The sequence below is a fragment of the Rhineura floridana genome, chromosome 1 (genome assembly GCF_030035675.1).
Source record: "Rhineura floridana isolate rRhiFlo1 chromosome 1, rRhiFlo1.hap2, whole genome shotgun sequence".
Classification (NCBI taxonomy): Eukaryota; Metazoa; Chordata; class Lepidosauria; order Squamata; family Rhineuridae; genus Rhineura; species Rhineura floridana.
This window is the reverse complement of record NC_084480.1, coordinates 37,972,675-37,999,814: the sequence shown is the minus strand read 5'-3', so window position 1 is coordinate 37,999,814 and position 27,140 is coordinate 37,972,675. Positions and strand designations below refer to the sequence as shown.

Below are 27,140 nucleotides of genomic sequence, written 5' to 3'. Positions count from 1 at the left end.
CATTTAATGCATCCCTAAGTGGAATTTGTGTGCCTTCCACTTTTATGTCAAGGTTTGGTTTAAATGTTTGTGCTTGTGTTTGTGCTTGTGTGTCAGCTGATCCTGTATGAATGACTGTTTGCCTTTGATCCCAAGGCTTTTCTGAGATTTTAATGCTTCTGCTCAGAACTAATTGCTGTGTTTCTGGTATCCACACTCTGAAATATGCATTCTGAAACCCCAGAACAAATCCCTGTTGTGCTCTGGGTGCAAGTTTGCCCCTTCTTTTTCCCTGTGGAATGTGGACCCAGCATCTAGCTCCAAATTTCTGAATGTGTTGCACTTTCGGCTTTCTCCCAGTGAGTTTCTCATAAGGTGACATTCCAAGTGCACTGTGTAACACCCTGTTGTGAATGTAATTCGCATACATGATTGCCTCTCCCCAGAAAGAATTCCCTAAACTGGAATCCATTAACATGGCTCTCATTGCTTCCTGAAGCACCCTGTTTTTTCTCTCAGCAGTCCCGTTAGAAAACGGGCTAAACGGAGCTGTGAAATTCTGGTTTATTTCCTTACTCTCAAGGAAGTCACTCAATGCTTTGCTCGTGAATTCCCCTCCCTGGTCTGAGCGTATAGCCCCCACCGTGGTGCCATGTTGAATTTCGATTCTCTTAATGAACAGTTTCAGTTTCTGCTCAGCTTCACTTTTATGCTTGAGTAAATAAAGATGAGTGTATCTCGAAAAATCATCTACTATGACCAGAAAATACTTAGCACCTCCTCGTGAAGTGTTTATTGGCCCTGATAAATCAACATGAATGAGTTCATAGGGAGCTGATGTGGTCCTTTCAGCCTCCCGGTTTATGGGTGCAATTGTCATTTTCGCTTTATGGCAAGCATCACAATCCATCATTAACTGTCCACAATCTTTCAAACGCATGTTTTCGCTATGCATTGGGGTTTTCTTTATCGTGTCAAAGTTTGCATGCCCCAGCCTCTGATGCCATTCATGGACGCAGCCTTGATGTGTCTGTGCCTCAGCGTTTAACACAGCACACCCTGCTTGACTGCTTTTTATTACAAACTGGGAATCATTCAGGCTTCCCTGCAAGCACACTTGATCTCCCCTCATTACATAACATTTGTCTCTGTCAAACAACACTGAAAACCCACAACTGGTCAGTTTTCTCACAGACAACATGTTATGAGACAGTTCTGGTACAAACAAACAAACTGACAGTATTCCAAGCTTATCAAATCTCACCAGTCCTCGAGCCTCCACATTTTTCCGCGATCCATCCGCTAGTTGAATGAAGTCCTGCTCATCTGTAGACGAATAAAACAAATTCCTGTCTTTGATTAATATATGGGACGCACCACTGTCAATAATCCAGTCAATTTGTCCCAAATCTTGAGACTTCCGTTTACAAACAAAGTTCACACTGCCGCTATGCGTCTTCCAGCCTCCGTCCCTGGAGTTTCGCTTGACTGCACAGTCTCTTTGAAGATGCCCACGAGCTCCGCAGAAATAACAAGCCTTTAGCCGCTGCTGCTCCTACTTGTAATCCTGCTTGCTTCCGACTGCTTCCTTCGGCACGGCACTTTTCTTCGCCTCTTGTCTCCGCTGCCATTCCTGGCTCAGCTTTTCCTCAATAAACGCAACATTGAGCCCCCCATCGGGCATGGCTTCGATTCCCATAACAAAATTATTCCAACTCCCATCGAGTGAAGCCAGGATCAAATAGGTCTTCTGAAGTTCACTGTGTTCGACGCCTCGGTCCGTCAGCTCTGCAAACAAGCGTCTGAATTCCATGAGATGCTCACTCATTTCGCACTCACCCGTGAAGCGCATCTGATACAGCTTCCTTGCCAAACACAATCTAGATCCCACGGTCTGTTGCACATGAAGGGCCTCCAACACGTCCCACATCTGTTTGGCGTTTGTAACATCTCTCACGTGTAGCAGTTGAGAGTCTGATAGAGCCAGAGTAATAAAAGCCTGCGCCCTCTCATCATTCCGTACCCAGGCCGCTGTAAGGGGTGCAGGGGGTGTTCCTTCAATAGCTTCCCATAAATCCTCTTTTATCAGGAAGGCACGCATCCTTGGCTTCCAACTGCCATAATTCTTTTCCGTAAGTCGTTCCATCAGCAAGCCTCCAGACATGTTTACAGCAGTCATCTCTGCTCACCTCTGTCTGGCACAATCAATCAAGCTGCCCTCTGGATCTCCGTCTGCCGTTCAGACCAGCCACTTACTCCTGTGTAATGCTCTGTGGATCTGGGCCCATAACCCTGTTGATGTGAGCGTTGTTGCATGACAGCGCACGTTACTTTGGAGTTAAGTTGAGCAAGAAACTTCACAGAGGCTTGAGAAAGTTTTAAGAGTCTTTACTAAGACATTACGGCCAAAGGCATAGTTCCCCCCCTTCTTCCCTCTTCAAAAGCAAAAGTAAGAAAGACACAGACAGCACTCTAACATCAACAGTTAGACCTTTTCCCAAGCTGTTATCTACCGTTACCATGACAACTACTGGGCTTGGATGTCTGCTCTCTCAGGCCAGGCACAGCAGATAAGGCTGCTTCTCCAGACACTTCTTGTAACTTTCCAGACTTTCAGACTTGATGGAAAAACACTCAGTGACAGTACAGTACAATGGTCAACACTCCCCGGGTCAGGTTAGTCTGCTCAGAGGAAGCTGGGACTGTCAAGGGCTGGGGCTTGAGCAGGAAGGCTGATGCTCCTTTGCAAGCTCCTTCCACACAGCCTCTCCTTTCTTCTCCCACTTGCATGTTTAATCAGTACTGTAAGCCCTGATTAAATAAGCAATCATGGGGACGGGACAGGGAAATGAATGGAACGCTCTCCTTCTCCCACCCCATTTGTAATCACATATTTGACTTCTGTTGTCTCATGAGGTTCAAGCCTTGGGCCTGGTTCCAATATTATGCAAAATATCCCACCTTCAACATGTACACTTCCTCTTTTCCTTTCATTTACACACAGAGAGAGAGAGAGAGAGAGAAGCTTCCACTTTTGCTTTTGAATTAACCTCCATTACATCAGAATGCATGGCCATACTACCCTGGACACACCCAGTCTCATCTAATCTCCAAAGCTAAGCAGGGTCAGGCCTGATTAGTACTTGGATGGGAGACTGCCTGGGAATACCAGGTGCCATAGGCTTAAAGGAAGGCAGTGGTAAATCACCTCTGAATACCTCTTACCATGAAAACCCTATGAATATATCCAAAAAAGATTCATAGGATCACCATAAGTCGTAATCATATTCGTATGTTATAAGGCATATAACAATAACATCCGAATGCAGGGAATTATGGTTTGTTCTCACTATTTTTAGTTTAAACTAATAGTGTTTTGATATCCTGAGTTGTTACCTGACAGAACAGAACAACTCACAGTTCTCCACGTTCAGGCATCATTTTTAAAGAGAAACCATTTATAGGAGGAAGGCAGGGGAACGTGTGTAAGCCTGAGGCTCTGTAGGCTCAGTTCTGTAACGCTAAACTGTAGCATTGGCTGCATTGGCACGTAACACTAAACCATGTTTTAGTGCAGGGATGGCGAATCACAGGTCTAGGGACCAAGTACAGCCTTCTCTGCCTCTCTGTCTCACCTTCAAGACTCTCCTCCAGCCACACCCTCTCTTCCCAGGCTATGTCCCTAGCTGAAATGTATCACTGAACTCTGAAAATGCTTGCTTGCCTGAATGGAGGATAGAGAAGAATATGAATATATAAACTAGTCTACTTTACAAAAGTAAAATTCATATTTGTTGCTCTGCCCACTTTTGCGTTTGGCCCCACCCACCACTGTCATGTGGCCCCCGGACAGTTTCCAGAGAAGAATGAGGCCCTTGGGCTGAAAAAGCTCACTCCTGGTTTAGTACTTCATGAATGAGATCCCACATAAAGTGTTGGTCTCCTTACTTGTCTCCTGGTGCCCTCCAGATATTTTGGACTATGATTGCTGTCAGCCCACCCTGGCTGGAGCTGATGGTAGTTGTAGTCAAAAACATGTGGATGGCAGCTGGTTAGGGAAGGCTGCCATAGCCCTTGCCAGTAATATGTTATAACCTTATAACTTCCCATGGGCAACTGGTTGGCCACTGTGAGAACAGGACACTGCATTGACTTGATCCCACAGGGTCTTCTTATATTCTTTTGTTAACTAGGATCAGAGCTTGTTCAATTGGAATTGCTTTATTTATTACTTATTTAAAGTATTTCCAGCCCTCGTCTCTTTCTTCTCTTTAATGTGTTTTTTGAATTTTCAATAAAAATTATACAGAAAAGAAGTGTGTACGTAGAACATTTGCAAGTTTCTAAAGACCCACCTCAAAACTGGTGAGAAAAAATATAAAACCAAGTCCCCCAGTGATCTTCCACAGTGATCTTCAATATTTTTATTAATGACTTGAATAAGGAGGTGTAGGGAATGATTATCCAATTTGCAGATGATACAGGGATAGTGAATAACCTGGTGAACATAAACAAAATTTAAAGTGATTTTGATAGGCTGGAGCATTGGGCTGACAACAACAGAATGATATTTAACAGGGATAAGTGCAAAGTTCTACACCTAGGAAAAAGAAACGAAGTGCACAGTAATAAGATGGGGGATACTTGGCTCAGCAATACTACATGCGAGAAAGTTCTTGGAATTGTTATTGATCACAAGCTGAATATGAGCCAACAGTGTGATGTGGCTGCAAAATGGCAAATGCTATTTTAGGCTGCATTAACAGAAGTATAGTTTCCAAATCGGATGATGTACTAGTTTCCCTGTATTTGGCATTGGTTAGGCCTCATCTTGTATACTGCGTCCGGTTCTGGACACCGCATTTTAAGAAGGATTCAGACAAACTGGAACAGGTTCAGTGGGCAGTGACGATGATCAGGGGACTGGAAACAAAGATAGATTTTGGCTGAACATCAGGAAAAACTTCCTAACTGTTAGAGCGGTACGTTAGTGGAATCAATTACCAAGAGAGATGATGGTCTCCAACACTGGAGGCATTCAGGAGGCAGCTAGACAGCCACCTGTTGGGTATACTTTAATTTGGATTCCTGCACTGAGCAAGGGGTTGGACTTGATAGCTTTATAGACCCCTTCCAACTCTACTATTTTATGATTGCATGATTCCCCAGGAAAGGTGAGAATAAGGAATCTTGCCAGATGACATTCTAAGTCCTCTTTTAATGCAATAAATAAATAAATCTCAAAGTAGATTACATTTTCAATAAGTAAAATCCATATACATAAAAAAGCAACAAATGATAAAACATCAGTAAAGCATTACACCAGCTACTCCTTTTCCTTTGCATGGGGATGGACCTCTTCCCTAGTTAGTCAACAATTAAAAATTGAAACAAAACAACATTTTGAATACCCAGATCTGCCTCTTAGTAGAGCATAGAACACAAATAGGTTTCTGTGAGAGAGTTGGTACATTAATTTGAGTCATTTCCTATTTCTAACTTCAAGAAACTGCTGTAATGATGCTTTCCAGCAATTTTTGTTAGACAGGAATTGGGCTGACAAATCTGTAATTTCTCATGTTTCTCAGTTGTTCAAAAATTTTCTTGGACATTTGTTTTTCTTAATTATGTTATTTGTTATTTAGTTTATTTTTTGTAAATTGTATTGCTTTTATTGATGTATTTTTATACTTGTGTTTATTTTCTTTGTAAGCCCCCTTGAGGGCCTTTGGCCAAAAGGCAGGGTATTATTATTATTATTATTATTAATAATAATAATAATAATAATATAATGAAAAATCTAAATGTATACCCAGACAAATCAAGAATATATTAGACAGAAATATTTTACTATACCCATTAATGTTCAGAGTGCAATAATAATTTGCAAGTCTTTCAAGTAAGCTCGTGCGCATGTGTGGTGTCATACAAAATGTAGTGGAATGCAAAGACCAAGCAAACCTTACTAGGTAATCTGCAGTATAACACTTCCTTAAAAATAGCTGCATTAAGATATTGTTTGTTAGCACTAGAGGGCAGTAAGTGCAAGCAGAATGGAACAGAACTGTCTTGTGTACACACAAAAATTCCAAAATCTTAAAAGTTGTAAAAGTAATCATGATTTTAATCAGTAAAAGTGAGTCGATGCTGGGGCCCATTTGCCCCGTTCTACCTAAAGACTTCATCATTCAATGAAACAATGTTTCTTAACACCAAAACAGTGTGTCCTAAAGCTGTGCTTTGTTCTATCTTCAGGGAACCATTTTTGTATTGCATTGCATTGTATTGCATTGTTGCCGTGAAATACAAAGGATTCCAAAGTGTGTGTTCTAGGGTGGGCACTCATGTCACGCAGGGTGCTGGCTTGGCTCGTCAGGTTTCACCTTTGCTCTAAGTGCTCTGGCAGAGCATCTATCCTGCCTTGGTCCCTGAGCCAGGTGCAAAAGGGAAGCTAGATTCCAAGGACATGAGGCTGGCCAAACTCCAGAGGGTTAAGGCAGCATAGGGTCAGTCAGGATAGGAAGCAGGAATAAAAAAGGGTTGAACAGAGGTAGGGACCTGAGATATTCCAGCAACTAACGGTCTGCACCTGGGAGCTTATGTAGCCTGGTCATCCATACTCTGCTTAGGCTCAGTTGCAACTGGTTAGCCCAGCCTTTGAGGTTCTCTGTTTCCAAGGAGACTTCTTACTCCCGAGGAGCCTGGTCTTTCTGGACCTGAAAATGTGCACTCCATCAATGGATGGCTACCTGTGCTTGCACCTTCTGTCACCTGCATTTCTGAGGCTAGGAGATAGTTTGGTCTCTGATTGTGCAGATGGGGTAGCTGGCACAAGCAAATCAGGAACCCCATCCACAGGTCTTGGTGACAGATGGGCCTGCTGTCACTTCTGCTGAGATGCTGAAGGTGTCTGGGGTGGTGCTGGAGTCATTTTCACAACACATAGGCTGGGGCATAGCATGTACTGGACCTTACATTGTCATAGTTGTACTAGGCATGTGCCTTCTCAATTTTGTAGTTTTACTACCTCTTGCCAATGCACAGTTTTTAGGCTGCAGTACTAGCTGCTTACTGTACCATTGCTGATTTTTTAAAACTCTTTTCAGATCTTCACTCAAAAGTCTTATTCTTGCCATACTCTGAACAGGATCCTGAAGGACACATGCTTTGAAATAGGAGGGAGGAGGGATATGTTTCTAGCAATGTCTTAATAGGAAGCATAAAGGGCTTCAACTTTTTATTAGTGCCATGTGCTACATGAGTTACTATAGTTTTATAGTTAAGAGAGTGAGATTTGAGCCTGGATGTTCCTGGCACAAATCTTGCATCAGCTGTTACTTCACTGAATGGCCTTGGAGTTGCCACTCAGATTCATCCAACTAGTTATAATGTTTGGATAATACTGGCCTATCTTACATGATGCTGCCTAATTTTTAAAGAATCTTGTATGAGGAGATCTAGGTCGGAGTCACAGAAAAGGTTCTCTGAAGAGATTGAACCACTGCATCTGTAACTGCCCATTATCTGATCATTTCCGTTTCCTGAGGGCTACTCAGCTCTTTCTCACTCTCACCGTCTTACCTTTAGACCCCAGTACACATTGTGATTCTATCTCTTTTATCAAAAACAGCAACACTCTTCTATGCTATTTCTTATCACTATGGAAAAAAATCTGCAGATGTAATGACTGTTCCTCACCGTTGAAACCCTCAGTATATTTAGTTTTTGATTCACACAGAATTTGGCCATGGCCTTGAACATGTAGAGTCTGAATGCTTTAACCAACGTTTATACATTGACCTGCTCAGTAATGATTTGCCATTATGAAACCCTCTTTCAGAAGATAATATGGATATGGAAATGGACTGCCTTCAAGTTGATTCCGACTTGTGGCAACCCTATGAATAGAGTTCTCATGGTAAGCAGTATTCAGTGGGAGTTTACCATTGCCTTCCTCTGAGACTGAGAGGCAGTGACTGGCCCAAGGTCACCCAGTGAGCTTCATGGCTGTGTGGGGATTTGAACCCTGGTCTCCCAGGTCGTAGTCCAGCACCTTAACCACTACACCACACTTGCACCTGTAACAGCAACATCAGTACTTTGGCCATTGATGTGCCATGGTATGTCCTTTATCTAGAATTGATAGAAATATATTGACTTTGCTTCCATTCCTAAAACATGCAGTATATTCAACTTTCCCCAAAATTGAAACAAAAGGTTTGCTATGAATATACTGCATGTTTTAGGAACGGAAGCAAAGAATATATAAGGACTGTATGAGGGAGGCCCGGAGGATGGTGAAAAAGGAGAGGGCCTTTTCAGTTGTAGCTCTTCATCTGTGGAATATGCTCCCCAGTGAGGTCCACCTGGTGCCCTCATTGTCATCATTTCCGCACCAGGTAAAGATGTACCTTTTCTCCCAGGCATTTAATAGATTGAGATGATGTTTTGTTTGAATATGCTGCCAAACCTTCCTGTGTCTGCATGGGAGTGCTATTATTATTGTTTTGTTATTGTTTATAGTTATGTTTTTATAGTGTGTTTTATTTGCTTTTGGTTAACATTTTGTAAGTCACTTGAGATATATATATATATATATATATATATATATATATATATATATATATATATATATAAATATAAATAAATTGAACATTACATTTGGGCTGCTGGGAGGAAGGGCGGGATATAAATCAAATAATAAAAAAATACATTAGGGTAGACTGGATGCACTTGGGGGGCAGGATTGTGCTTATTGGCCCTAGCAGTACACATGTTTAACATAACATCTGAAAGTGCTTGCTTGCATGTAGAATTTTGTACATAGGACTATATTCATGCTGCTGTGAAATGTGCTACAAATCAGAGGCTGTGAGTCCCCACCTGGGCAATATCTAATCTTTAATGGTGACCAAGGTCCCTGTAAAATGACAATCCTGCATTCCTGCACGGGGAACCTTAGGCCCTCCAGAAGCCAATGGCCAGGGATGATGGGAGTTGTAGTTCAGCAACATCTGGAGGGCCAAAGGCTCCCCACACCTGCTTTAATGAGTCAAGGCAGTCTCAGTGACTTGTCATCTTTCTCTTTTAAGACTCTTTTAAGACTACAAGCAGGCAATAGTGTGTTTTTTTCAAGATAGTTGAAAATGATATGAAAGAGTCATGCCTTTTGTAATTGCTTCATAACCTGCAAAATCCGCCTAACTATAACTAATCTTCAGTCATAGTCCAGGTACTTTTCTTTAATATTAAATGACATATTGCTTAAATATTAATGTTTCTGTTCTTTAAATTACTTTTATGTCTGATTTAATAAAACTTTGTGTCTTAATAACCATTTATGGAGACCTTGGTTGGATGTTAAATGTATCAATGTGAAAATAATATACAAATTAATTACCCAAGTAGATCTGTTTGGCAAACAATATAAAATGGTTATTGTTGCTGTGGTTTGCTTAAACGTTTTGAATATGATAGCAACCCTGGAATTAGGTTGCTGTACTCTGTTCAGCAGATAGTCCCTTAGGACGATAATCTCTGAACATCCTGCTCCCCTTATGTATATTAAGTCTTAAGAGATCTTCAATTTTAGTTGCTCACTGGCTTTTTCTGTTGTTGTTTTTTCATCTGTGTTGTCCTAAGAATAGCTCTGGCTTATTATTTTAATCCTGAACCTCACATTTGTGTGTGTGTGTGTGTGTGTGTGTGTACTGCCTTCAAATCGATTCCGACTTATGGCGACCCTATGAATAGGGTTTTCATGAGGCTGAGAGCCAGTGACTGGCTCAAGGTCACCCAGTGAGCTTCATGGCTATATGGGGATTCGAACCCTGGTCTCCCAGGTCGTAGTCCGACACCTTAACCACTACACCACACTGGCTCTTTCATTTTTAGGGGTTTATTAAAGCACCAAAGTATTACATAGAACAATTTTGAAAATTCTAATGTGAAATTTAGATTGCAGTCCTCTGCACAGTTACCTGGGAAATGGTTGTATTAAATTCAGTTGGACTAATTTCTGAGTAAACATACATAGAAGTGGGCTGTAAGTTTTGGAACTCATGATTATATAGGGCTGATTCACTTAAATGCTAAACCACGGGCACTCTCCCCTCTCCTCATCTTGCACAAGAATCTCGGCTTAGCGTTACATATAGGGCTGGGATCCATTGGCCAGTGCTGGTTTGAAGGCATTCCATCACTCGATAACAGGCTGGTATCTATTCGAGTTCATTCTTGTCCACAAGCTGCTGCTTTTACCAATCCATTTCCCCCCCCTGGGAAATAATATTAATATCAATATTTTGAAAGGAAATATTTATAAATCCAAGGACATATTGATAAAAATATCAATATCAATATTTTTTTTAAAAAAAATCCATTTCCAAAAATAGCTGTGGAAAATCACTACATAAAAATCCAATCCAATCTGATAGTCAATAAGCGACTTAATGGAAAATTTTGTACCAAATCCGAATTGGGTGGAATTCTAGCACATCCCTAGTTACATGTAACCAGGAATCCTAGTTTAAAGCAAACAAAGGTGAAACAAGCCAGCTTCATAACCCATGGTTTGAGGCTAGCTTGTTTAGCAACTAACCATTGTTTGTTTTAAAACAGGATTCCTGGGTTGACGGTGCAGGTGAAGGAAAAGGAGGGAGGGAGGACAACTGCAAGACTAGGACTTTGCTTGGGATCACTGAGGCTCATTTAGTATTGCTAGACCACGGTTTAGCTAAAGTGCAACTCTGTCCATAGAGAAACTTGAAGATGGAACTTCACAGTACTTTAATTCCCAGAATATATGGCATTTTTAAAAGGCATCTATATGTTTGGTTTTAAAACTTTTAAAACGTAAAGTTTTAAGCTTGGACATAACTTTAAAAAATAGTGATGGTTATTGAACATATGGTTTGCATTGCCAGTTCAGATCCCCATTTGGCTGCTGTGAATGGCATTTATTCATTTTATTTATTTATTATTACATTTATATCCCACCTTTCCTCCATGGAGCTCAAGGTGGCGTACAAACATGGTTCTCCCCCTCCCAATTTCATCATCACAAGGTCATCCAATGAGCCTCATGGCCGAGTGGGGATTTGAACCATGGACTCCCAGGTCCCAGTCTGACACTCTAACCACTACACCCCACTGGCTCATTTCTTACAACTACATTTTCTATGAGTGCTAGGATCACACATTCTAGTGATACATGTTAAAATATAAAGTTGAACTTTACAGACTTGGAAAAATATCTATATTACAAAGAGAGTTTATCTTGAGTTGTTATAGAATATTTAGAAACTGCTTAAAAAGCTCTCTGGGGGATACAAATGAAATTGTAGATAACATTGTAGATACAACACTGTTGGAGGAACCCAGGTCTCTTTTTTTACCAGGCCACCATACCCCAAATTGTTTCCATTATCTCCAAACAAATCAGTATACACTAGATTGAATAATATTGCTAAGAGAAGGCATTTCCCCATCAAATTAACAAAAACAACTTGTGGTTCATCAGATGTTCACTCAGTCCAGCCATAACACCAATGCACAGTTTGACACTGCTTGAACAAACCTTACAGTGCAATCCTATACATGTCTATGCGGAAGTAAGCTTCACTGAGTTAAATGGCGCTTATTCCAAGGTAAAAGTGTATAGGATTGCAGCCTGAATGCTGAGCCTTCCTCTTGCCTTTCCATTAATTACTTTGTCTTTCATTCAAACCATAATTTATTGTTAAACCTAAATATGGCAAACTATGATTTGAAGCTGATTTGCCATCTTGGTTTGGAAGGCAAGCTCAGACCATAGTTTGTTTAGAGATAATGGGACATTATGGTTTTCATGAAAGAGAAAGTGAAATTGAATAACACCATACACAGGGTGAGTGGGGGAGACGAGAGGAGTGTCTGAACCCTGAGCCTTGGGGCTCATTTGTGTAATGCCAACTCATGGTTTGGCCTTGTATGTGAACCAGCACACTGAAATTTGTGGTAGCGTGATGCAGGCTTTCTATGTGATCATGCAAGACCACTTTTTTCATCCTTGGAATTACAGTCCTTTTTTGGATACCAGATTGTGGTATAATTCATTTAAATTGTGTGAATCTGCTCACTGAAACACCGTTTAAATCATGTTGGTGTAGTATAGTAGTTAAAGGAATTGTTAGACATTCCTTGCTTAAATCTTCCCTTAACTGGAGTGGCTTTAGACAAGCCATAATCTTTCATCCTTGACTTCCTGTCTTTAATTAGGGGATAACAATACTGGCTTACCTTACATGGTTGTTTATATAAGTACTGAGGTAACATATGTGAAGTACTTTAGCGCTTAGGGAAAATGCTACCTAAATACTAAATATTATTGTTTAATTGAGCAAAATCTATTTCATGTTTTTGAAAGAAATCTATCTGTTATAGCATCTTGTTGTTGTTGTTGTTGTTGTTGTTATGTGATTTATATCCTGCCCTTCCTCCCAGCAGGAGCCCAGGGCGGCAATATTGCATGCTTATTAGCTGTTTCACAAAATAAAATTGGCTTTTCCTTTTTGGACTATTTTCAGTGGGCATTCATAATGTATATATACAATTCCCACTAGGTGACTTCGTATATTGATAATGCAGGTGTTAATGTTTCATGCATCTGATGAAAAGGGATCAAATCCATAGATCTTACGGCACAATAAAGCTGCTGGTTTTTAAGGTGGCACAAGATTCTCTGCAGCACACTAACAAGGCTATCCCTCCATAAATTGATTCTGTTCGTTATGACTCAAAGAGGGAAAGCTGCAGTGCTACAGCAATCTTTTTGTTGACTACAGTTCTTTGTTCATATTTCTTTATGAATTGTATACACCTGGTCTGAAATGGTGCAGGTCGATGGACATAAGACATGCTATATATTGGTATGGGAGCTATCAGGTTGACCAAAGGGTGTGTGTACCTACCTACCTAGTGAATATAACTTTGATGCTGTCAAAATTAAATGTCACAGAATTGCTACAATTGAGGGTTAGCTGAATATTTTGTAAGGGTTTTCATCTTGTAGAGCTTTTTTAATGTATATTTAAAAGCGCTTTAGAAAACGTGCTTTTTAAAAAAGATACTGAGAGCTAAAGAATTTAAGCTAATGACATTTAACCAGAGCAAAACAGTCACTTCTGTCTCATTGAATGGGTTCAATGAACCCCTCTCGCTGAGCTAGTAAATGCTACTCACACACACACAAAAGTTAAGCTAATTAATCATGTCTGCTTAGAAGTAATGCTGCAGGGAAGCCATTATTAAATGGCATTTAACACAGTACAAGAGAACTACCCTATTCCCAAGAGATTCACCTATGCTGACCAATCAAAAATTAGCACACACATGTCAGTTTTCTCTTCTGCTTTTATATATTTTGGCTGAAGCATGATTGGCTCTTATCTGAGATTTATGGGAGGGATTACTTGACACTGGCTGTGTCTCCCTGCAGATCCTTATTTGGTAGGCTGTTGATAGAGCAAGTCTTTTCCAGCAGCTGAGCATCTTGACATACATAATTCATTAAGTCGTGGTGTTCTGGAAATATGCAGATCTCTATCCACTCTTCAGATTTCTCTTCAGCATGTGCAATATGTCTTTCCAACCAAGTCCTTGAATTTTACAGCACTTGGGAATTTTGCAGATGGCTCTTAAATAACCAGAAGATCTCACAACAGGAATGCCAGTTAGATGTTCTCTTGTGTACCTAATAGCAGGGAATCAATAGATCAACAGAACTAACAAACTGAAAAACAAAATTCAGTTAAAAGAATCCAGCATACTTTTTTTCTGCATCTCAATAACAGGAGAGGGCTGAAAATTTCTGTTTTAAATTGGTAATACTTAAAAAAACCAAAAATGCCCGAAGCAAACTATTTACTCTCAGTGTCTTGGGGCTACATAAAGGTAGGAATGGTTTGTTTTACCTTTTAATCATATTTGTTTGCATGAAAGCATAAGCTATGAACGACAAAACTGTGGAGATAAATTATTTGAATTCTGATTCGTTGTATTATAGACTGAGACTGTATTGGTATATTAAAATAGCTTGTAATGTGTAACATGATAGGAGTAGATCACAACAAAGATCGCAGTTACCAAGGGTGTGTTTTAATAGCATGTTCTGGTTTCTTGTGTGTATCACACAACTTCTGTAGATTAAAGCTTATCTAAAATAATGGGAGGCTGAAAATGGTCTTCCCTGAAGGGTAGTATGTCTTCTAATGCAGCCCTGCTGAAAATCAACTTTGATTTATAAGGCTGTTATAAAAGAACGCCAGATAGGCTTATCTCTTTTTATACTAACAGGTATACCGATTTATTCATAACATAGTAGTAGTATACCATGCAAGATTCCCAAAGTAAACCTGGGAAAGAAACATGTACACCTTTCCTTAGTTGTCTCAATCATAAGTAGATATAGTACATTTAAATTATCTGTTTTCCCTTGATATATATACAGTGTGTTCAATAATAGTCCAGTACAATAAGATTAGTTTATTTCATTTAAATGATCATATTGTTAATCAATTGCAATGTTGGCTTTAAATTGATAAAGGCATTTTAGAATTTTAAACTTGGATATAAGCTATTCAGATCACCAGGCTCTTTGTTTCTAAAGCAGACTCCCCCCTGCCCCAATATTTTTTTAAATAATTTTGATCAATTTCCTTTTGAAGAACCAGTTTTCCCATCTGCCTGCCAATTAGATTGTTTCCACAATCTACACACAAAAAACCCTGCTGTGATTATGTTCTGTTATTATGGGGCCTTATACTTTGGTCAGGGGTTTGAGGGGCATGTCTTTGTCCAAAATACTTTTCCCCATATAATCATGCCATCCTCACTTGGTCAAGTACAGAGTACTATCCTGAGTCAGCAAGGATGATTCAGTGTACAAAAACAGGGTTTCACACATTGATTTCCCTTCTACATGCAGCTCCTGTGGAGAAATCCCCTTCGTGAGCATGCAGTGTTTCTGTACCCAATACACACCAACAGATGGTTAGCACTCTGAGTTCTGATAGTATCAAGCACCGGTACTGACAGACTATGAGGTGAAGAATGCTGGATTTGGACTAGGGTAGATTTCTCCATCCTGGTGCCCTGCAGATGTTTTGGAGTACGAACTACCAATTGTCTCTGACCATTGGCCATGCTGGCTGAGGCTGATGGGGGTTGCTGTCAAAAAATATGTGGAGGGCATCAATGTGGAGAAGACTGGGTTAGGGAGATCTGGGTTGGAATCCCTGTTCTTCTTTGAAGGTCACTGGGTGGCCTTGGGAAAGCTCTGTTCCTCTGTTCCTGTTCAGCCACTGAAATGGGATAAGCCACATGTATGCTGCTCTGAGCTCCATGGAGATATGAATTTGATAGAAGCTTTGGGAGGTTGGTGACAAGCTCCCAGTAACCCCTTTTCCCCCTTTCAACCAAAAAAAAAGTCAACAGTGCAACTATGGTATAGGAGATTGTTGTGAATGTCACCCGAAATGCAATTTACTGCTACACACAAGGACTTGTGGCACTGAGCTTTTAAGTGCATGCACTATTGTTAATTAAATTTTAGCATGCAAAATAAGAGCCTTAAGTGATGAGACAATTTAATATGTCTTCAATAATGTATTGTTGTACTGGTGTGTTTTTGTTGATGATGATTTTTCCTAAAGTGTGTGTTGTTGTTATGTGCCTTCAAGTCGATTACGACTTATGGCGACCCTATGAATCAATGACCTCCAAGAGCATCTGTCATGAACCACCCTGTTCAGATCTTGTAAGTTCAGGTCTGTGACTTGCTTTGTGGAATCAATACATCTCTTCTTTGGCCTTCCTCTTTTTCTATTCCCTTCTGTTTTTCCCAGCATTATTGTCTTTTCTAGTGAATCAGGTCTTCTCATTATGTGTCCAAAGTATGATAATCTCAGTTTCATCATTTTAGCTTCTAGTGACAGTTCTGGTTTAATTTGTTCTAACACCCAATTATTTGTCTTTTTTGCAGTCCATGGTATGCGCAAAGCTCTCCTCCAACACCACATTTCAAACAAGTTGATTTTTCTCTTATCTGCTTTTTTCACTGTCCAACTTTCACATCCATACATAGAAATCGGGAATACCATGGTCTGAATGATCCTGACTTTGGTGTTCAGTGATACCTTTTCTAGTTCTCTCATAGCTGCCCTCCCCAGTCCAAGCCTTCTTCTGATTTCTTGACTATTGTCTCCATTTTGGTTGATGACTGTGCCAAGGTATTGATAATCCTTGACAAGTTCAATGAAAGAATGATTTGTATTTTTTTCTGATTTGTTGCTCACAGTGCATATGTGTTGGGGGGGGGATTCTTTGTCTGTGCAGGCTTTTTCATCAAATCATTTTTAAAAAGCAAACTGGATTTTCCTGTGGATTAGTTTTGTATTTTTGTGTTCGACAACAAATGTATATATCAGAAGTTTCCCACCAGGAGAAAATGAGATGAAATCTCTTTTTTAAATTTGCAATTAATATACCTGCCCTTGAATAACTTGCAGCTGAAGTGTTGATTTTTGCAAGGCTGTTTGTTGTTCCTATGTTTGGTGCAAATTAAACCTTTTTTGTCACACTTCTTTTTCTAAGACACAAATGAATATAGATCACACTTCCAAGTCTCAGTAAAGCAGATGGAAGTTAAGCAGTGAGCTAAGCAATCCTATGTATGTTTACTTGGAAGTTCATCCCTCTGGATTCAGTGGGGCTTTCTCCTTAGATAAATGTGTAAAGGATTGTAACATTACATCACAATTCTATACGTGTGCTCAGAAATAAATATCATTAAATTCAGTGGGGCTTACTTCCAGATAAATTGCTATATGATTAATCTTAGGCTGCAATCCAGTACATGTCTACTCAGTAAGCTCCATTGAATTCTATGGGACTTACTCCCAGGTAAGTATGTACTGGATTTCAGCCGTAGTCTCCTTGATAAGCATGCTTTACTTCCTTCAGGTTATGCTGCTCAGTGCACCTGACCCCTCCAAGGGAGGGGGGAGGTATTGGCTCCACTTTATCTAGGCTACAGCTTCTTCCATCTTTCTAGGTGAGGTAGGAGTTTTTGACTCTTCCTAGTCCTGTGTCTCATGTTGTTGATTATTTATCTTTTTATTTATTGCATATGTATACCGCCCCATAGCCGAAGCTGTCTGGGTGGTTTACAACGATTAAAAACATTAAAAACAAATATACAAATTTAAAAACACATTTTAAAAAACAATTTAAAAACACATGCTAAAATGCCTGGGAGAAGAGGAAAGTCTTCACCTGGCGCCAAAAAGATAACAGTGTTGGCTCCAGGCGCACCTAGTCAAGAAGATCATTCCATAATTTGAATTAAATAGGCTAGTACTAGGTAGCTATGAGAAATGGGGATGGATTGATAAGAGCAACATTAAACCCAAGCTTGCAAATAGGTTCAGCTTAACGGAGACACCCTCAGCCTTTGTACGCCTACCCCTTTCCTGCCTGCTGACTGAACTGCCTTGAGACCAGCAGGGCCTGGTGAAAAGATGGCAGACATGAGGCCACAGAGGCATCTCTCCTGGTGCCTTTGGATCATATCAAATAGACTTATATCAGTAGCAACTGTCTCCTAGCACCAAGGTGGGTACCCAGAATGACTAGCATTAGCAAGAGAGATTGGGTCACTATCTTCTAAGCCAAGGAGCAGCATGAGGATTTGAGAGAACAACTGGACTACAACACACATAGGGCAGTGAGCCCCACGGTGTTTGACTGATGTCATGTATGATGTTTAACAAGTGTACAACATCTGTGGGCATGGCTGATGTTAGCACCTGGCATCCTTGAGCACTTGCCAGCATCCCAGTGCCCTGACAGGGTAGACTGCTGATGTCTAACCTGAGCCCTTTTTATTTTTTTTTGTGGCCCAGCACTCTAAGCAGTGCCAGGAGTTGGATCTACCTACCATTTTAAATTTCCCCAGTGCTACCAATCTAGGGTCACTCTGGAAGATGAAAAGAAATGTAATACACACACATGCACATACACCCATCCTTGCTGAGGTCCAGGGCTGTGGAGTCAGAGTCGGGAGCAATTTTGGGAGGAGTCGGAGTCAGGAGCAATGTACCGACTCTGACTTCCAAATAAATTTTGATTGACAAGAAGCAATTTTGGGTGGAGTCGGAGTTGGACAGTAGAAAAATAGAGGAGTCGGAGTCAGAGTTGAAGGTTTGGTGTACCGACTCCACAGCCCTGCTGAGGTCTAGTGACCAGTAGCTACCCTCTGCTGTTGGGGATATTTCCCCAGTTGTAGAGAGAAATGTGCATATGCCAACCCTTGCCCAGAGCAATTTTGAGGGATAAAAAGAGATGAGGGGTGTCAGTACTAGGGATCAAAACAGCCCCCTGCCTTCCTCCACTCCACTCCACAGGGGAATTCCCAGGGGCATGTCAGCACATGCATGCTTCTCTTTGCTATCATGAAATATCCAGTGATAAGAGACACTCTTCTACTTTGTCCATTTGCACACAGAGGACCCAGGATATAAATGTATGAGTTGTTGTTGTATCAAGCACCTATATCAACTAGGCACTTTCCAGTAAACAAGTAGATATGCTCCTCATCTGCAGACTCAGAATCTAAAGCAAGCGTGATACCTAAAGGAAGCAGAGTGATGTACGTGTAAAAAGACCAAATGAGAGTGACTGAGCAAAAGGAAAGGAAGGGTGTGAACTGATCTTTAAAGCATTTATTCCGGTTCGGAATAAACCTCCCCCCTGGGATAAAAACCAAAGAAATGATGAAATTTTAAAAGGGGTAGGCCTAGAAGTAGGCATTGTGAGAGCAGGGGCACAGGATATAAATTCAGAAGAGCAAAATTACCACAGGCCTAACCACAAGTGCCAAAGACACTTGAAGAGAGACACTGCTTACAAGTGCCTGTACGCTAATGCTAGGAGCCTCCGAACCAAGATGGGAGAACTGGAGTGCTTGGTCTTAGAGAAGAGCATTGATATAGTGAGCATAACCGAGACCTGGTGGAATGGAGAAAACCAGTGGGATACGGTTATCCCTGGATATAAACTATATCGGAAGGACAGGGAAGGACGTATTGGTGGCGGAGTCGCTCTATACGTGAAAGAAGGCATTGAATCCAGCAAGCTCGAAACCCCAAAAGAGGCAGACTCCTCCACAGAATCATTGTGGGTGGTGATACCGTGCCCCAGGAGGGACTTAATACTGGGAACGATCTATCGTCCCCCTGATCAAAATGCTCAGGGAGACCTTGAGATGAGATATGAAATTGAGGAAGCATCCAAACTAGGAAATGTGGTAGTAATGGGTGACTTCAACTACCCGGACATAGACTGGCTGCATATGTGTTCCAGTCATGACAAAGAAGCAAAGTTTCTAGATATTCTAAATGACTATTCCCTAGACCAGTTGGTCATGGAACCGACCAGAGGGACGGCAACCCTGGACTTAATCCTCAGTGGGGACCGGGACCTGGTGCGAGATGTAAGTGTTGTTGAACCGATTGGGAGCAGTGACCACAGTGCTATTAAATTAAACATACATGTAACTGGCCAATTGCCACGAAAATCCAACACGGTCACATTTGACTTCAAAAGAGGAAACTTCACAAAAATGAGGGGATTGGTAAAAAGAAAGCTGAAAAACAAAGTCCAGAGGGTCACATCACCCGAAAATGCTTGGAAGTTGTTTAAAAACACTATATTAGAAGCTCAACTGGAGTGCATACCGCAGATCAGAAAAGGTACCGCCAGGGCCAAGAAGATGCCAGCATGGTTAACGAGCAAAGTCAAGGAAGCTCTTAGAGGCAAAAAGTCTTCCTTCAGAAAATGGAAGTCTTGTCCGAATGAAGAAAATAAAAAAGAACACAAACTCTGGCAAAAGAAATGCAAGAAGACAATAAGGGATGCTAAAAAAGAATTTGAGGAGCACATTGCTAAGAACATAAAAACCAACAACAAAAAATTCTATAAATACATTCAAAGCAGGAGACCATCTAGGGAGACAATTGGACCCTTGGATGATAAGGGAGTCAAAGGTGTACTAAAGAACGATCAGGAGATTGCAGAGAAGCTAAATGAATTCTTTGCATCTGTCTTCACAGTGGAAGATATAGGGCAGATCCCTGAACCTGAACTAACATTTGCAGGAAGGGATTCTGAGGAACTAAGACAAATAGTGGTAACGAGAGAGGAAGTTCTAAGCTTAATGGACAATATAAAAACTGACAAATCACCGGGCCCGGATGGCATCCACCCGAGAGTTCTCAAAGAACTCAAAGGTGAAATTGCTGAGCTGCTAACTAAAATATGTAACTTGTCCCTCGGGTCCTCCTCCGTGCCTGAGGACTGGAAAGTGGCAAATGTAACGCCAATCTTCAAAAAGGGATCCAGAGGGGATCCCGGAAATTACAGGCCAGTTAGCTTAACTTCTGTCCCTGGAAAACTGGTAGAAAGTATGATTAAAGCTAGATTAACTAAGCACATAGAAGAACAAGCCTTGCTGAAGCAGAGCCAGCATGGCTTCTGCAAGGGAAAGTCCTGTCTCAGTAACCTATTAGAATTCTTTGAGAGTGTCAACAAGCATATAGATAGAGGTGATCCAGTGGACATAGTGTACTTAGACTTTCAAAAAGCGTTTGACAAGGTACCTCACCAAAGGCTTCTGAGGAAGCTTAGCAGTCATGGAATAAGAGGAGAGGTCCTCTTGTGGATAAGAAATTGGTTAAGAAGCAGAAAGCAGAGAGTAGGAATCAATGGACAGTTCTCCCAATGGAGGGCTGTAGAAAGTGGAGTCCCTCAAGGATCGGTATTGGGACCTGTACTTTTCAACTTGTTCATTAATGACCAAGAATTAGGAGTGAGCAGTGAAGTGGCCAAGTTTGCTGACGACACTGAATTGTTCAGGGTTGTTAAAACAAACAGGGATTGCGAAGAGCTCCAAAAAGACCTCTCCAAACTGAGTGAATGGGCGGAAAAATGGCAAATGCAATTCAATATAAACAAGTGTAAAATTATGCATATTGGAGCAAAAAATCTTAATTTCACATATACGCTCATGGGGTCTGAACTGGTGGTGACCGACCAGGAGAGAGACCTCGGGGTTGTAGTGGACAGCACGATGAAAATGTCAACCCAGTGTGCGGCAGCTGTGAAAAAGGCAAATTCCATGCTAGGGATAATTAGGAAAGGTATTGAAAATAAAACAGCCGATATCATAATGCCGTTGTATAAATCTATGGTGCGACCGCATTTGGAATACTGTGTACAGTTCTGGTCGCCTCATCTCAAAAAGGATATTATAGAGTTGGAAAAGGTTCAGAAGAGGGCAACCAGAATGATCAAGGGGATGGAGCGACTCCCTTACGAGGAAAGGTTGCAGCATTTGGGGCTTTTTAGTTTAGAGAAAAGGCGGGTCAGAGGAGACATGATAGAAGTGTATAAAATTATGCATGGCATTGAGAAAGTGGATAGAGAAAAGTTCTTCTCCCTCTCTCATAATACTAGAACTCGTGGACATTCAAAGAAGCTGAATGTTGGAAGATTCAGGACAGACAAAAGGAAGTACTTCTTTACTCAGCGCATAGTTAAACTATGGAATTTGCTCCCACAAGATGCAGTAATGGCCACCAGCTTGGATGGCTTTAAAAGAAGATTAGACAAATTCATGGAGGACAGGGCTATCAATGGCAACTAGCCATGATGGCTGTGCTCTGCCACCCTAGTCAGAGGCAGCATGCTTCTGAAAACCAGTTGCCGGAAGCCTCAGGAGGGGAGAGTGTTCTTGCACTCGGGTCCTGCTTGCGGGCTTCCCCCAGGCACCTGGTTGGCCACTGTGAGAACAGGATGCTGGACTAGATGGGCCACTGGCCTGATCCAGCAGGCTCTTCTTATGTTCTTAAGTTCTTACCTTATTCTACCCACAGGCAGAACATAGCACTCTCTCTTCCCCAGCAACTGGTATTCAAAAGCCTCTAATACTGGAAGCAGTACATAGCCATTGTGGCTGGTGCCCATTGATAGCCTTATTCTCCATGAATCGATATAACTCCCCCCTTTTAAAACTATCCAAGTTGGTGACCATCACAGCCTCTTGTGGTAGCAAATTCCACATAGTTTAACTATGCACAGTGTGAGGAAGTACTTTCCTTTGTCTATGCTGAATTTCCCACCATTCGGCATCATTGGATGATCCCAGGTTCTAGTACTATGAGAACCCAGCTTTATTCACTTTTCCCACACTATACACAGTTTTATACACCTAGACCGTTTGCTAATTCATCCTACACTGGGGTTATTTTCACACAAGGCTTAAATCACCTTTGAGTTTTTCTGATGTCATTTATGTTAACTGATTATTCTTAGTTTAGAGAGAAAGTGGAGGGAAGGGTGTTTGCTGACGGTACTGAATTGTTCAGGGTTGTTAAAACAGGAAAAAGATTGTGAAGAGCTCCAAAAGGACCTCTCCAAACTGAATGAATGGGTGGTAAAATGGCGAATGCAGTTCAGTGTAACCAAGGGTAAAGTTATGCATATTGGAGCAAAAAAACCTTAATTTCACCTATACACTCATGGATTCTGAACTAGTGATGGCTGACCAGGAATGAGACCTTGGGGTCATAGTGGATAGCTTGATAAAGATGTCTACCCAGCTGTGAAAAAGGCAAATCCCATGCTAGTAATCATTAGGAAATGTATTGAAAATAAAACTGCTGATATCATAATGCCGTTACGTTTACAAATCTATGGTGCAACCAACTACATTTGGAATATTGTGTGCAGTTCTGTTTGCCTCACCTCAAAAAGGCTATTGTAAAGTTAGAAAAGATTCAAAAAAGGGCAACCAAGATGATTTATTTATTTATTATTTCAATTTATATACCGCCCTTAGCAGAATAGCTCTCAGGGCGGTGAACAAACAAACATGATCAAGGGGATGGAGCGATTCCCCTATGAGGAACAGTTGCAGCATTTGAGGCTTTTTAATTTAAAGAAAGGGTGAGGAGACCCGTTTAGTTTAGAGAAAGGGTGAGTAGAGGTGACATGATAGAAGTGTATAAAATTATGCATGGCATGGACAGAGTGGATAGAGAGATGTTTTTCTCCCTCTCTAACTCATGGACATCCAAAGAAGCTGAATGCTGGAAGATTCAAGAGAGATCAAAGAAAGTACTCCTTCACACAGTGCATAGTTAAGCTATGGTACTTGCTCCCAAACAGGCAGTGATGGGCATCAACTTGGATGGCTTTAAAAGAGGGTTAGATAAATTCATGGAGGATAACTGTATCCAAGGCTACTAGCCACGATGGCTATGTCTGCCTCCACAGTTGGAGGCAGTATGCTTCTGAATACCAGTTGCTGGCAACTGTGTGTGTGTGTGGGGGGGTGCTCTTGCACTCAGCTCCTGCTTGCGGGCTTTCCTTGGGCATCTGGTTGGCCACTGTGAGAACAGGGTGCTGGACTAGATGGGCCACTGGCCTGATCCATCAGGCTCTTCTTGTGTTCTTAAGCCTCATGTATGAAAACACTTGTAGGCAACACACACAGTTTCGTGTCACATGGGGGAGTAGTCCATCACAGCAATGTGGAAACAAAATAATACAAATGATCCAAGTGTGATGGGTGGCTTTGGTAATTCTTTAATTCATAATGCACATTTCACTAATAATCTAGCAAACACATTTGTCCATGTAGGAAGCACAATACGGAATCTTTCTCCTTCCCACTCCATTGAGTCTTTCTGATGTGGTCCTCTCTTATTCATGCCCCACAGATCATAGCATTAGATCCAAGGCTCCCAGGTGACCCCTCTGTCCTTGTTGAGGTGCTAGGAGTTGCCCTTGTTGCTCTCTCGCAGTCTCTGCATCATCTAACGAGCAGCAAACAGTAATACCACTTCAAGTCAGAAGGGACTGTCAGAGGGACTTCCTTGAAGCATGTGGGCCCACCACTCTACCCTTGTGCCCCATATTAAGATTTTCCAGGCTTGGAACTCTTAATGCTAGTGCACTGTGCTGGCTAGGGCTGATGGTAGTTGTATCTGAAAACATGATATGGACCAGGCTGGGGAAGCCTGAGCAAAAGGGTTGTAAAAATGGCATTTCTTCCTTGCAGTAAGAGTAGTTGTTACAGCATAAGCTGCTATGTCAACCTAGCTCCCAAATATCACAGTCTTCACAATTTCACAAACATGTGGTTGCAAGCTTGTTACCAGAGCAAGAAATAAAGTTGTGCAATTCAGGATAATATAATCAAATATTATGTACAGGTTTCGTAGACAGAGCAGCATACAAATATCAATTGGAGGGCATGATTCTGTCCCTTGACAGTCTGAATTGGCTATTCAGTCTCCAGATTCATGTTCTTGTTAAAAATATAGACATGCTCTGATTTATAAGAAAGCTGTGCTCATAAACAAAATTATAGTGCTCAAGTTTTCATATCAGTTGGATCATTTTTATATAAATTTAGGTGCCTAACGTTAGATACGCATAGGTACTTTTAGAGAGTACACAAGAGCTTTTGACATTTTTTTTCTCCTTCTACAAGGATGCTTAGGATGTTCAGGCAGAGTTGACATTTTTCAATTCATGTGATGTTTCTGAAAAGTGCACATCATGTTAAAATAAATATGGGCTAGGAATAAGGGGAGCCAAGAAAATTGTTGTACTACTTTTGTAGAACACAGGTGGGATGTGTGTGTATAAACATTTGAATGGGAATAATTCCCCCACTATTTAAAATCTAGTAAATTTGATGAGAGAAGTGGAAATTGATATGTCTTGCTCTCTTTCATACAGTTCTTTTTTATAATCTATGTAAAATTATGTAGAGTAATATATTTGGTAATACCTGTTTTGAAATTTCTCATAGAAATCTCATTTTACCCTTTATTATGCCATTGAGCTGAGCTGTTTTTCTGAATTAAGAATGGAATATGTCTACTGTTAAAAAAAATCTTGAATTTTCTTATGCCAAGGGATACAATTCTTGACCACTGACACATGCCGTTTTCGCTTTCTTTGCAGTTTAAAAGAATGCTCAACCGAGAGCTAACCCACTTATCTGAAATGAGCCGATCAGGCAATCAGGTCTCTGAATATATATCCAACACTTTTTTAGGTAAGCATATGATTATAGAAACTAGTATTATTTGTGCTGTTTACTATGCTTTTCCTTCTTCTCCACCACTAATATTCAGATTGGAAGGATATACCAATTCATCTCCTTCTGTACTGTTCATTTTTGTATATGTTCTGCACGCATGCTTATAAATCATTATTGGTTAAATAAAATACAGTGCTCTATTTTATTTCACCACACAGGCTTTCCTTTACATTGAGTGTGACTCTATTGTGTTCAGAAAGTTCAATTGGACAGAGTTCCCAAATGTTGTTCCCTTTCACTGAATTTGTGTGTTGTGTGAACATGTATTTTGTGTGACATCATAATGAACACATTATCCAGACTTATACAGACATTTCCCTATTCTGAGCTGGAGGACCAAATTTATACTAGACATTAAAATGTAGTGAACATCTCTTTAAAAAAAAGAACAAAAGACCTGTTTTATTAGTGTACAAGAGATTATTGTGTGATTTGACAACCTGTGTTCAGAGCCTATCCTTTTTTCCAGCACACATTCTAATAACCATTCCCCTTTCTCCCTATATGCAGGCATGAGTGTCATTGCTTATCTAGCTACTGTGCAATGCACACACCCTCACACATCAAGAGGCTTGGGAAACCCATGGTACAAAAGTACCAAAATATGTAGGAACCCACCCACCTCCACCTTGTAAAAGGATCCCAATGAGGACTAAGTGTGCTCAATGGTCAGTGGATGCTGACTGACTGTTTAGGGGGTAAGAGGGAAATGGAATGGAGTATCCGAAAGGAGGGCACTGAACAGGAATGCTCCCCACTGCAATATTTTGTTGTAGGTCCCCCTTGTTTAATATTGTACTGTTTCCCAAATGTTTCCTAGATCGATGAAAGCATCTAGCTAAAGACAAATACATGAAACCCACCAGCAGCAAGCTTAACTACCCTTACCAGAGTGTAAATCCCACTCAGCAATAGGATTTACTTTTGAGTAAGCATGGGCCAGCTGACCAGTTCTTGCTGCGCGAGCCTTATACTTTCATTTGATCTTGAAAGTGCAGCAGTTCCCATCATTGAAGAGAGATACAGCTGTTCAGTTTTTAAACTGGCTTATCTCTTTACCAGTGGGAAATACTGCAATATTTAGCAAAACTCTGGCTATATGCACAGTTCTGCCCCACACCAATATGTTGCTTCTTTGGATTGGAGCTTAAATCTTCTGGCACACTGTCATAGTTTCTCTGCTGACTGATAAATGGTATACAGTCCACATCCAAACGGTTTGCTATTTGGAGAACACCTTCTGCCAAAGAACACTTCATGAGGAGGGACTTGGAAAAATATAACCTGTGAACAGTTTTCTAAAGTATTACTGTTCTTGTGTTCTGTGGCTTGGTAAAGAAGTATAAATTAACGCACATCATGTAAACTTGGGGTTATATCCAGTGGTTGCTTTGTACTAGAAAAATTGCTTGCAATCCTGGAAAGCAGGGCATCTGATTTGGCCAATCTCCCTATTCTACTACAGCCCTCTCCACTGTATTTCATACTGTTCTAGAGGATCCCCCAACCCAACCCTCAGAATCAGCTCAGGGGAGTACAGTGGGTTATAGTGGGTAAGGAAGATGTATGAAACTGGGACCCTCCTTTGCATGAGTGGAAGAATGAATTTCCACTGTGGGGTGCATCACTGGATTCAACCCATTGTTAAGCAATAATAATACTTGGCTACAATACCAATGAAGCTAATTTCACTCACTTTCATGGCATCACTGTGCCATGCAAGGGCACATGAAACAGTTGGGCATTGCTGGGGTTGAACTGTGTCTCTTGGCATAAGATGGCCAGCCATTTGTTCTTAAGAGATAGCGCTAACACTCTTTGTCTCAATTTTTTATGGCCTGCTGTGCTTGCCTGCACATCATATAGACGATTCCAAGACACAGTTGGCCAACTTAAAATTATGTTGATAATTATGAATTACTGGAATGGATTGTACTTTCTGTGTCAG

The 27,140-nt window shown here is 40.9% G+C and overlaps 1 protein-coding gene and 1 pseudogene across 17 annotated transcripts in view; both read left to right on the top strand.

Moving 5' to 3' along the window:
- Window positions 1–27,140, top strand: part of PDE4D (phosphodiesterase 4D) — a 1,048,840-nt gene that overhangs the window by 994,507 nt on the left and 27,193 nt on the right. For 16 of the 17 annotated variants that reach the window (XM_061618437.1, XM_061618426.1, XM_061618453.1 and 13 more), the window contains one exon: window positions 25,054–25,147. In XM_061618437.1, the coding sequence (XP_061474421.1) occupies window positions 25,054–25,147 (94 nt within the window). Of the gene's footprint in view, window positions 1–13,650; window positions 13,912–25,053; window positions 25,148–27,140 lie in introns of those variants that run through there. The other variant, XM_061618560.1, reaches the window with a different exon arrangement.
- LOC133375868 (5S ribosomal RNA) lies at window positions 3,045–3,163 on the top strand (annotated as a pseudogene).